General features: G+C 45.4%; 1 protein-coding gene across 3 annotated transcripts; it reads left to right on the top strand.

Moving 5' to 3' along the window:
* The first annotated feature begins 864 nt into the window (after positions 1-864).
* LOC111587603 (protein-O-mannosyltransferase 1) lies at positions 865-12,376 on the top strand. 3 transcript variants are annotated; one of them, XM_055011093.1, is made up of 20 exons: positions 865-1,112; positions 5,346-5,471; positions 5,926-6,032; positions 6,113-6,163; positions 6,590-6,736; positions 6,932-7,040; positions 7,108-7,167; positions 7,255-7,348; positions 7,546-7,701; positions 8,376-8,506; positions 8,588-8,683; positions 8,914-9,006; positions 9,690-9,786; positions 9,972-10,064; positions 10,222-10,342; positions 10,756-10,853; positions 10,996-11,109; positions 11,196-11,322; positions 11,506-11,691; positions 11,949-12,135. In XM_055011093.1, the coding sequence occupies exons 1-19, from the start codon at positions 1,102-1,104 to the stop codon at positions 11,688-11,690; spliced, it is 2,016 nt and encodes a 671-aa protein (XP_054867068.1). In that variant the 5' UTR covers positions 865-1,101; the 3' UTR covers position 11,691; positions 11,949-12,135. The 3 variants fall into 3 exon arrangements, with proteins under 3 accessions (XP_054867068.1, XP_054867069.1, XP_054867070.1); XM_055011094.1 differs by lacking the exon at positions 11,506-11,691 and having other exon boundaries at positions 12,023-12,376; XM_055011095.1 differs by lacking the exon at positions 11,506-11,691 and having other exon boundaries at positions 866-1,112.
* Positions 12,377-12,421: the final 45 nt, after the last annotated feature.

Below are 12,421 nucleotides of genomic sequence, written 5' to 3'. Positions count from 1 at the left end.
TTTAAAGGATTGAATGACTGTAGCAGAGTCAAAATTTGGGGTAAAATGGAAAGAAAGTGCAAAATTTTTAAATGTGTGTGCGTCTGTATGTGTGTGATTTGCTTGAAAGGAAATTCTCATTCTCATTCCAATGTCTCTGTTGGTCTAAATGTCACGTTTGTCTTGTCTTCTCCTCCTCATAGTAGCTGAAGCTGGGCTGGGTGATAACATTCACTACTGGCTCCACCAATCAAAAGATGGAGGCATTTGGTGATAAGGCGAGGCAAGTTTATTTGTATAGCACCCTTCATGTCCAAGACAATTCAAAGTGCTTTACATAAAACTTCAAGAGCATTACAGTGAAGTGCAGATGAAACATTAGAAAGTAGATAAGACATTGCAAAAATCATAATAAAATCATGTACAGTAACTAAATGGAATTAAGATGATTGAAAGCAAGCAACAGCCTAGAGAAGTTAAAGATATCATATTCTGTTAAAATACCATGACAGTAATCCAGTCTACTCGAGATGAACGCATGGATGAGTTTCTCTTTGTCTTTCTGGGAGACAAAACTTTTAATTCTGTTGATGTTTCTGAGTTGGTAAAAAGCTGCTTTGGTGACAGCTTTGATGTGGCTGTTAAAAGTCAAATCTGAGTCCATTAACACTCCAAGGTTACAAACTTGGTCGGTGGTTTTAAGAGCGTCTCTCAATCCAGTTCCTCACAAAGGTGTTGGGTGTCTTTGAGAACATTCTTCTGCGTAGGCCAGATCATCTAAACTAAGTGAAGCATTTCTATATGGAGCTTCTTTGCATAAAGGCGAGGTCGCATGACACAGGAAGGAATGAAAGCAAACTGTGAACTCTACGGAGCCCCTCTGGTGACATGGTAAAAAAAAAAAAATAAATCGTGGCCACAATATAGCTATAACGTGCGCACGAAATACTAATTCGTTCGCACGAAATACTAATTTGTGGCCACGAAGTAGGTGTGCGCAATGTGCGCACGAAATACTACCTAATACTATTAATATAATTCCTGGACAGCTGGGTAAGCAAATCGAGCGCACCGTCTCCACAACCTGCAATAATCTGTGTACGGGGCCCCGCGCCCTACGTGATGTTCCTAAAGTGAGTATCTTTTCTTAGTTGTTTTAGTCAATATGTTGTTATCCCGCATTTAGGCAGTTATTTATTTAGACCTGTGTGTGATACTTTGTTGCAACGGGTAGCCTATCTGCTGACGTGTCACTCGATTTACAAACTTTTATCCTCATCCTGTTAATACACGTTGTTTTGTTGTGCTAATATGTAGCCGTAAACTCATTTGTGTCTGTAGGAGCTGCAACCCTGCACACATATCAAGACACTTTTCAAGAACAGCTGAGAGGTGTAGGCATACTGCTAAGCGAGGTATGTTGAGCATAAAACCAGAGTTTTCTGTGTCACGAAGGAACCTGGCTGGATCACCATGCTAACTTATGCTGCATATAGTGACGGTCCTCTGATACCCGAGGTTTCGACACATGCGCTGTAGCTCATGAAGCAAACGTATTGAGCCGCTGTGCCGAGGCGTGGTTTGGTCACGTGACTCGCGACGTTTGGATCACTTCAGTGACGTTTGAAGCACTCAACTGCTTCGAATCACCTGATTGGTTCGGTTTGTTATGTGAATCACTCAGCGGGATCGAGTGTTCCAGGATAGGAGATCCCTGTTTACTGTTGTTCATTTGAATTGTTTTTCGCAGAGTAGGTTGTTTTTTTTTTCCTGTTGTTACCGTAATTTGCTTTGAGAGAGTAGTATGTCAGATTTCGTATTTCGTAGAGAATAGATAAATAGATAGATAGATAGATATATTATGTATAGAGAAGACACACACACACACACACACACACACACACACACACACACACACACACACACACACACACACACATATATATATATATATATATATATATATATATATATATATATATATATATATATATATATATATATATATATATATATATATATATATATATGTATATTCCCAACTCACCACCCCCATGACAACACCTGGCACAGAACCTTGTCAGGTGCTTAGTTGACAGACTACAAACCAAAGAAAAAAACAGTTCACTGGCTGTTGCTACACTTGTGGCTCTGCAGTTCAAAACTTTTGGATTCACCAATCAGAGTGGCAGCCAGTGTGAAAGAATGTTTAATAACAGAATGCACAACAATTAACATAAAGAACGCCAAGCAGCAGTCATCTACATCACAAGCACCACCGCAGCCTCGTCCTCCACCACCAGCAGCACCTTCCACAGGTAATTTTTTTTCTTCTGAATAGGGAATGACTGACATTTCTGGTGATGATGATGATGATGATCTTCAATATTTTTCAGTTCAACTGTGGAGCCTATTAGATGAAGACGCAAGTAGAGCCTGGCAAATGCAAAGCGCCACAGCGAATGCAATTGTAGAAAGAACGGCAGACCCACTGGCTTACTGGGCAACCCACAAAACCATTTACCCAAACTTGTACAATGGAGCCAAACATTTCCTGTGTACCTCAGCCTCATCTGTGCCGTGTGAACAGGTTTTTTTTCTAAGGCTGGGGAGATAGTGAGTAAAAGAAGGAACTGCTTGAATCCCAATTATTTCTCAATAAAAACTCATAACCAGTTACATAAGCACACCCTCTTTACTGACCTCTTTACCAATTAACCCCAAGACATACTTTGCCAAAATCCATAATAATCCATATAATCTTGGCAAACGTGGCAAATAAGAAACGTGCTCTTCAATAATTATTGTCATTATTATTACTAGTAATATTATTTTTGTGTCCACTACAACCCATACAATCATCTAGTGTAGTCAGACAGGAATGTGTGCATGGCGAATCAAATCCAAAAAAATCCATGAACCAACGACCACGTCTTGATTGCACTTCATTTTATTGACCACTAGATGTCCTACTCGAGCTGTGTGTGTCATTGAGGCCTCGAGTAATGAACCATGTTTTGAATGAAGTGTCGAAGCTTCAACAAAGCCTCGATCAGCCATCACTAGCTACAGCGCATGTGTCGAAGCCTAGGGTATCAGAGGACCATCACTACAGTCAGCAGGCAGCACGGATCGAACACCGGAATCATCGATCGGCCGCTGCTTACAAACAAACACAAAGAGTGGGAACCGGTGTTCCAGTTTAACTGGTGATCAGGTTAACTGGCGATAGTTTCCGTCTCCAGATGTTTCGTCCGCAGATTCGTCACGATCAGACCTGGATTTACGTGAAATAAAGATACCAGATAAAGAAGACCTCGCCGAAGAACGCCGGCTTCACTGCTTAATAAAGTCTATATCCATGTTAATATCATCTACAGGCAGCAAAAAGAAATGTGCGGGCCGAAATAAAAAACAAGTATTTTTCAAGTACGGTGAGAGGATTCGAACCCACGTAATCCAGCGATAAAATTACGAGACCACTGTTTTATTCATTGTGCTACCGATTAGCTCGACATGTGTTCTGCTTCATCTACATAGATCACTGTCATCCTGTCAGGTGTTTAACACCTGGTGATTGTTCAGGAAACACGTCCATGTCAACTGGGGATAGACACAACTTAACACAGGCTGCCTGGTTAATAACGAGTCAGAAAACTATTTATTGTCTCATCAGGAAAACCCACAACATGAAAGCACGTCCGCTGCTGTGTTGTGTGTTAGTTTGTGTGTTCAGTGGAACAGATCCAGAACAGAACTTCGAGCTTAACTCGGGTTTGTTCTCAGAAAGACTCAGACCCTCAGCAGCCTCCCATTAGAACAACACGCAGCAAAACATCAGCTGGATTTGCTAAAATGCATCGGAACAAACTGAGGCCACGTTGTTTAAACTAGTCACTCAGAAAACAATAAAAACTCGTTCAGTCATCCACGTCCTAACCGTCGTTCAAAGCATTTCAACCAAACTTCAAACCACTGGAGAGTCACCGGAGAGGCACCGCGGTGACAGCAGGTGAGCTGTAGCGACAGGTAGCCGGAAGTACGGAGCTGTGAGAGCCGCGGCTAGCGGGCTAACAGCACTGTGAAGCTGGAACTTGTGGAACCTGTGGAACATCTGAACTGGTTCTGCAGAGAACACAGAACGTTTTTTGCCGTCAGATTAACAATAAGTAAATAAATAACAAAGCACCAGGTTTAAAAGGCTTTAAAGGTTCCTCCAGTCCTTCAGAAGTTCTCCTTCAGTCCTCCTCATGGAGGAACCAGAGTCCACTCATTTCTGCTCACGTCTTCTCACATCTTCTCTGTTTTCTTCAGCTGCTCTTTGCTGGAGGGGTTGTGTTGCTCTCCCCTTCTCTGGAGAACACCTCAAAGGTTCTGGTGGCTTCAGGACTCACATTGTCCAGGTCCTGGTTCCACCTGGTTCTAGTGGAGAAACTCTGATGTGATGATGTTCTCTGGATGTTCTCCTCACAGCTGGATGGAGAAAGTAGTTCCATGTCTGTGGAGTCATTTTAGGAGCTCTGATTAGTGGTACTATGACTCCTTCTAGACCTCCTGATTAGTGGAACTATGACTCCTTCTAGACCTCCTGATTAGTGGGTCTATGACTCCTTCTAGACCTCCTGATTAGTGGAACTATGACTCCTTCTAGACCTCCTGATTAGTGGTACTATGACTCCTCCTAGACCTCCTGATTAGTGGTACTATGACTCCTTCCAGACCTTCTGATTAGTGGTACTATGACTCCTTCTAGACCTCCTGATTAGTGGTACTATGACTCCTTCTAGACCTCCTGATTAGTGGAACTATTACTCCTTCTAGACCTCCTGATTAGTGGTACTATGACACCTCCTGATTAGTGGTACTATGACTCCTTCCAGACCTCCTGATTAGTGGAACTATTACTCCTTCTAGACCTCCTGATTAGTGGTACTATGACTCCTTCCAGACCTCCTGATTAGTGGTACTATGACTCCTTCCAGACCTCCTGATTAGTGGTACTATGACTCCTTCTAGACCTCCTGATCAGTGGAACTATGACTCCTTCTAGACCTCCTGATCAGTGGAACTATGACTCCTTCTAGACCTCCTGATCAGTGGAACTATGACTCCTTCTAGACCTCCTGATTAGTGGTACTGTGACTCCTTGTATTCCTGCAGCTCTTCTACTGTGGAGCGTCCAGTTCCAGTGTCGTCTTGATAAAGTGTTTGTTTCTGATTATTGATCAGAGGAAGTACTCTGCTGTTCTACTTAAAGTAATCTGATTACTGAGGGGGGTATTGCTCTGCTGCTGTGTTCTGTCCAGGTTCTAGCTGACTCCTGTCTGATGGTGGATCTTCTGTGGTTCTCTGATTCTGTATCTCAGCAGAATGTCAGCGATGCTGCAGCTCCCCCTGGTGGTGACGGCTCAGGTGGACCTGGTTCTGGTTCTGGTTTCCCTGCTGGCCCTCTGGACCAGACTGAGCCGCCTGAGCTACCCAAACGCTGTGGTGTGAGTGTTCCCTCTACCTGAGCTCACCTGGATGCAGCGGTTCTCCTTGTTTCTCCGTGGTTCTCCATGGTTCTCCCTGGTTCTCTGTGGTTTTCCATGGTGTTCCATGGTTCTTCATGGTCCATGGTTCTCCATGTTCTCAGTGGTTCTCCATGTTCTCTGTGTTTGTCTGTGGTGCTCCATGGTGCTCCATGGTTCCCCATGGTTCTCCATCACTCTCCATGGTTCTTCATGGTTCTCTGTGGTTCTCCATGGTTCTTCATGGTTCCCTGTGGTTCTCCAGGTTCTCTGTGGTTCTCCATGGTGCTCCATGGTTCTCCATGGTTCTCTATGGTGCTCCATGGTTCTCCATGGTTCTCCATGGTACTCCATGGTTCTCTGTGGTTCTCCATAGTTCTCTGTGGTTCTCCATGTCCTCCGTGGTTCTCCATGTCCTCCGTGGTTCTGTGTGCAGGTTCGATGAGGTCTACTATGGACAGTTCGTGTCTTTCTACATGAAGAGGGTGTTCTTCATCGATGACAACGGGCCGCCGCTCGGTCACATGATCTTGGCGCTCGGAGGTCGGTTGCCATGACAACCGGTATGTGAGACAACAGTTGTTTGTGTGGTTTTGTTCTAACGTCTGTTCCTTTGGTTCCAGCATACCTGGGAGGCTTTGATGGAAACTTTGTGTGGAACAGAATCAGAGCAGGTAGAGTAAACTAGTTTATCTGGGTTTAAACCAGTTCAAACCATTTTTCAACTGGTTCAAAACAGTGAATGGTGTGTTTATTTGTGTTGTCAGAAACATGGCTAGTCTCTGGTTCTAACCAGTTCACTTCTTAAAACCAGTTAGTTTATTTTAATCAGTTTAAATTGGTTTAAACTGGTTTCATCCTGCTGGTCTGCCTGGTGTTTACAGGGACTGGAAACCAGCTAAAGCAGCTTCTTCTGGTTTGAACCAGTTTTAGTCTGGCTTAAACAGAGATTAAAGTCATTTAAAGATGTTGGAAACCAGTTAATAAAACTAGTTAAACCAGTTTAAAGTAAAATAAAACCAGTTAAACCAATTTAAAGTTGAATGCAACCAGTTAAACCAGTTTAAAGTGGAATAAGGTGTGTTTGCTTCGTTGCACAGAGTATCCCAGCAGCGTCAGTGTGTGGAGTCTGCGGGTTCTACCATCTCTGTGTGGAGCTCTCTGTGTTCCTCTGGTCTACCTGCTGACTCTGGAGCTGAGGTTCTCTCACCTGTCGGCTCTGGGAGCTGCTGTTCTGCTGCTGCTGGGTGAGCTGAGAACGCAGTAGAACTAGTGGACCTCCAGGTTCTGATGGTTCTACTGGTTCCACTGGTTCCTGATGGTTCCACTGGTTCCTGATGGTTCCACTGGTTCCTGATGGTTCCGATGATTCCTAGGTGGACATGAACCTGTGTGTCTGTTGGACGTTCTGCTGCCTGACGTCATCGTTTGTTGTTCTCCAGAGAACTCTCTGATCGTCCAATCACGGTTCATGTTACTGGAGTCGGTTCTCATCTTCTTGGTTCTGCTGGCGTTCTTCTCGTACCTGCGCTTCCACAATGCCCCCACCAGGTGAGTCTCACCTTTACGCTCCAGCTGCTGTGGTTCTAACATCTAATGTGGAACTTCTCCTCCTCAGCTCCTGGTTCCGCTACATCTGGCTCCTCCTCTCAGGCGTCTCCTGCGCTGCAGCCGTCGGGTGAGAACCTCGTCTGTGTTCTGTCAGGTTCTGTCCCGTGTTCTAGTCCTAAACAAACATTCTGGTGTGGAACGTGTTCTGTGTCAGGGTGAAGTACATGGGCCTGTTCTCCTACCTGCTACTGCTGGGCGTGGCCTTTCTGCACGCCTGGAACCTGATTGGAGATCAATTTGTCAGTCATGTGAGTCCCACTGAGGCTGCTGGTCTACGTTCTAGATCAGTGAGGAGGTTCCAGAGAGAGAACCCTGCTGCAGGTCATGTACAGTGTTCTGGTTGGTTGAATCTAATTAATCTCTGTGTGTGTGTGTGTGTGTGTGTGTGTGTGTGTGTGTGTGTGTGTGTGTGTGTGTGTGTGTGTGTGTGTGTGTGTGTGTGTAGCTGAATGTGTGTGTGCAGTGTGTGTGTAGAGTTGTGTGTCTGCTGGTGGTTCCTGTTCTGCTCTATGTGTTCTGGTTCTACCTCCACCTGAGCCTGCTGAACCGCAGCGGACCACATGACCAGCTGATGAGCTCCGCCTTCCAGGCCAGCCTGCAGGTAATCACACACGCAGAACCTTCTCACCTGTACAGGTGGTTCCACCGGTCGTTTAGTCTTTGGATCCTTTACAGAGGGGTTCCTGTGTCCTTCTGGTGGTTCTAGTGATCATTCCTTTGGAAGGTTCTAGTGTTCTTTTACGGGGTTGTAGTTGTCCTTCAGGAGGCTCTAATGATCCTTGCGAAGGTTCTAGTGGTCCATTATGAGGTTCTAATGACCTTTTTTGAGGTTCTAATGGTCCATTAGGAGGTTTTAGTTATCTATTATGAGGTTCTAATGACCTTTTTTGAGGTTCTAGTGGTCCATTATGAGGTTCTACTGATCCATTATGAGGTTCTAATGATTTTTTTTAGGTTTAAGTGGTCCATTTGGAGGTTCTAATGATCTATTTTTAGGTTTAAGTGGTCCATTAGGAGGTTCTAGTGGTCCATTATGAGGTTCTAAGGATCTTTTATATGGATCAAGTGGTCCATTAGGAGGTTTTAGTGGTCCTTTACAAGGTTCTCCAGATGTGTGGGAGGTTCTCTGGGGGTTTAGGAGGTTCTCAGGTCTCAGGTGAACCGAATGGTCCATCAGGAGGTTTAGTATTCAAATAGGTTCTAGGTATGCTTTAGAAGATTGATTGATTGACTGGTTGACTGACTGACTGGTTGATTGATTGATGTGTGTTTCAGGGCGGTCTCTCCAGGATCACTCAGGGTCAGCCTCTGGAAGTCGCTTATGGCAGTCAGGTGACTTTACGAAGCTCCGCCTCCCAGCTAATCCCCTGCTGGCTCCACTCACACAAGGAGAACTACCCAGTCAGGTGCTGCCAGCTCACACTGACCCAGTAGCCAATCAGAAGCCTCCCATCGTTAGTCTGACTCACCTGACCTCTTCTCTGCAGGTATGAAAATGGGCGGGGCAGCTCCCACCAGCAGCAAGTCACCTGTTACCCCTTCAAGGACGTCAACAACTGGTGGATCATCAAACACCCTGGCAGGTAGGTCACCTGTCTGACAGGTAGGTCACCTAGCAGGTAGGTCACCTATCTAACAGGTAGGTCACCTGTCTGACAGATAGATCACCTCTCTGGCAGGTAGGTCCCCTGTCTGACAGTTAGATCACCTGTCTGACAGTTAGATCACCTGTCTGACAGTTAGATCACCTGTCTGACCCAGGACACGCTGGTGGACATAGTCCTCGTCTGATTGGTCTCTGTGTCTCTGACAGACAGGAACTAGTGGTGGACACGCCTCCTCGACCTGTCCGTCATGGTGATGTCATCCAGCTGGTTCATGCGATGACATCACGCTTCCTAAACAGGTGAACAGCTCCCCTGACCTTCTGACCTAGTTTAGTTAGTTAGCTTGGTTGGATGGTTGGTGGGCTGGATGGTTGGTTTATGGGTTGGATGGCTGGTTGGTTGGTTGGATGGATGGATGGTTGATTGGTCGGTTGGTTGGTTGGTTGGATGGTTGATTGTCTTCAGGCTTCTTGTTGCTTTTATTGTCTTGAATCAACAAAAGTTGCAGATTAGTCCTGATCTTTGATTGATTGATTGACTGATTGATTGACAAATTGATTGATTGATTGATTGATTGATTGATTGATTGACTAATTGATTGACTGATTGACTATTTAACTAATTGACTAATTGATTGACTGATTGATTGATTGAGTATTTGAGTGATTGATTGATTGAATGACTGATTGATTTATTGACTGATTGATTGACTGATTGATTGACTGATTAATTGATTGATTTACAAATTGATTGATTTACAAATTGATTGATTGACTGATTGGTTGATTAACTAATTGATTGGCTAATTGATTGATTGATTGATTGATTGATTGATTGATTGATTGATTGACTGACTCATTGATTGACTCATTGATTCACTGAGTGATTTATTGATTGATTGACTGACTCATTGATTGACTCATTGATTCATTGACTGATTTATTGATTGATTGACTAATTGATCTCTGTTCTGATGTCTCAGTCATGATGTCGCGGCTCCCATGAGTCCTCACGCTCAGGAAGTTTCTGGCTACGTGGACTTTAACGTCTCCATGCCGGCACAGAACCTGTGGAAGGTGGTGAGTTCATCCAGCAGAGCACCACCTGGTGTCCACACAGAGAACTGATTTTATTATTCAGCAACACTGACAGTAAAATGTTAATCTGAAGGAGGAAACAAACCTCTAAACGTGACCTCATACTGCCACAGGTGATCAGCTGATTTAAACATCAATAACTAATGTTTATTTGTTTGTTTGTTCAGGATATCTCCAACAGGGAGGCGGAGTCAGAGGTGTGGAAGACGATCCTGTCTGAAGTCCGATTGGTCCACGTCAACACCTCCGCTGTCCTGAAGGTGCTGATAGTCTGACACACCTGACCTCAATGCCCTTATAAGGACCTGCTGACCTCTGTATGTGTGTGTGTGTGTGTGTGTGTGTGTGTGTGTGTGTGTGTGTGTGTGTGTGTGTGTGTGTGTGTGTGTGTGTGTGTGTGTGTGTGTGTGTGTGTAGTTGAGTGGTGTGTCTCTCCCAGACTGGGGTTTCCGTCAGCTGGAGGTCGTAGCAGAGAAGCTGTTCAAAGCTCACGGCAGCAGTTTGGGATGGAACGTGGAGGAACATCGCTATGGAACCAGTACATTAGCATAGCATCGTTAGCATACCATCTTTAACTGAAGCATCATTATTGTAGCATTGTTAGTGTAGCATCGTTAGTGTTCCATCATTAGTGTAGCATCGTTAGCGTAGCATCGTTACTGTAGCATCGTTACTGTAGTATCGTTAGCGTAGCATCGTTAGTGGAGCATCATTAGCGGAGCATCGTTAGCGTACCATAGTTACGCGTAACATCGTTAGCGTAGCATCGTTACTGTAGCATCGTTAGCGTACCATCCTTAGTGTAGCATTTTTAGCGTAACATCGTTACTGTAGCATCGTTAGGGTACCATCGTTAGTGTAGCATTGTTAGCGTAGCATCGTTAGAATAGCATTGTTAGCATCCCTCCATATTCACTGCAGTGATGTCACAGTTCCCATGATGCCTCACAGGTCAGGAGCCGAAGGAGCGGGAGGCGGAGCTTCACTGTCCGACACACATCGACGTCGACAGAAAAATTTCTTTCTGGGCCAAATTTTTAGAGCTACAGGTATGACATCATCACGTCATTGTCCAAACAGATGACTTTTTCCCTGTGATGTTTTTCAGTCAGTTTGATGGAGAATCTGTCAGATGGTAACGAATAATCATGTGATGTCATGCTGTGATGTCATGCTGTGATGTCGTGGCAGTGGAAGATGCTGACTGTGAAGCAGGAAGAGTCGGAGCACAAGTACAGCTCCGCCCCCCTGGAGTGGATCACCATGGAAACCAACATCGCATACTGGCTGCACGCAACTACCAACGTAACACACACACACACACACACACATACACACGCGCGCGCGCTCTGTGCCCTGCTCTGCTCTCTGATTGGCTGCACGTGTTTCAGGCTCAGATCCACCTGATTGGTAACCCGGTGTCGTGGGGCGTGGCCAACCTCAGCCTGCTGGCCTATCAGCTGCTGGCAGCTGTGTACATGCTGAGGAGGAGGCGGGGCTTCAAAGACCTACCTGATGGTACACACACAGACACGCAGACACGCGCACACACACTGAGGTTCTGGTTCTACTATGAGGAACTTCAGATGTTCTCTGCTGACAGATGCTTGATTTATCGTGTGTTTCATTCAGTTCCTTATTGTGTCACTGTGTGTGTGTGTGTGTGTGTGTGTGTGCGTGTGTGTGTGTGTGTGTCCTCAGCTGTGTGGGACCAGTTTGTGTGTCTGGGGTGTGTGTGTGTCGGTGGTTGGTTGGTGAACTTTGTTCCGTTCCTGCTGATGGAGAAAACTCTGTTCCTGTATCACTACCTGCCTGCCCTGTGCTACCTGTACCTGCTGAGCCCCGCCCTGCTGGAGCACACACACACACACACACACACCTGCTAAGGTACACACACACAATAACACACACACACACACACCTGCTCAGGTACACACACACACTAACAAACACACACACACACACCTGCTCAGGTACACGACGTAGCGGCTCAGTAACGTTCTGTCAGTCAGACTCAGACTGACTTCATCTGTTCCAGCAGCTGGATGTTCAGTAGAGGAGTAAACATTTGAGTCTCTGTGTGTGTGTGTGTGTGTGTGTGTGTGTGTGTGTGTGTGTGTGTGTGTGTGTGTGTGTGTCAGCAGCAGTGTGACACACCGCCGTGCGCTGTGTGTGTGTGTGTGTCTGCAGTGCTGCTGTCCGTCTTCCTGTCCTACAGGACGTTCTGCCCGTTGACCTATGGCAGCCCGGAGCTGTCGGCCAATCAGCTGCGAGAATTGAGGTGGAGGGACACCTGGGACATCCTGGACCGCCGCCACTAGAGACACCTGGATGCACCCGAACACACCCTCTGATGTCAGACCGAAGCCCTGCCCCTTCACGATGTGGATGATTGACAGCTGATTTAACGTTTTAAACTGTAATAAAATGTAACGTTTTCCTTCCTGCTCCTCTGGTTTTATCTTCACTGACCTGTTTCATCCACTGACGTGTCATTGTCCTGGTTCTCTGCTGTTCCCATCATTTTGTTTGTCACAGTAACTGACAATAAAGTTCTAAAAAAAAGACCAAAGCTGAGGATTCCCTGTGAGCTTTCTTTTTATTTCTTATTTCTATT

The sequence above is a fragment of the Amphiprion ocellaris genome, chromosome 6 (assembly GCF_022539595.1).
Source record: "Amphiprion ocellaris isolate individual 3 ecotype Okinawa chromosome 6, ASM2253959v1, whole genome shotgun sequence".
Lineage (NCBI taxonomy): Eukaryota > Metazoa > Chordata > Actinopteri > Pomacentridae > Amphiprion > Amphiprion ocellaris.
Note: the sequence above shows the minus strand (reverse complement) of the source record. Positions and strands in the feature narration are given on the sequence as shown.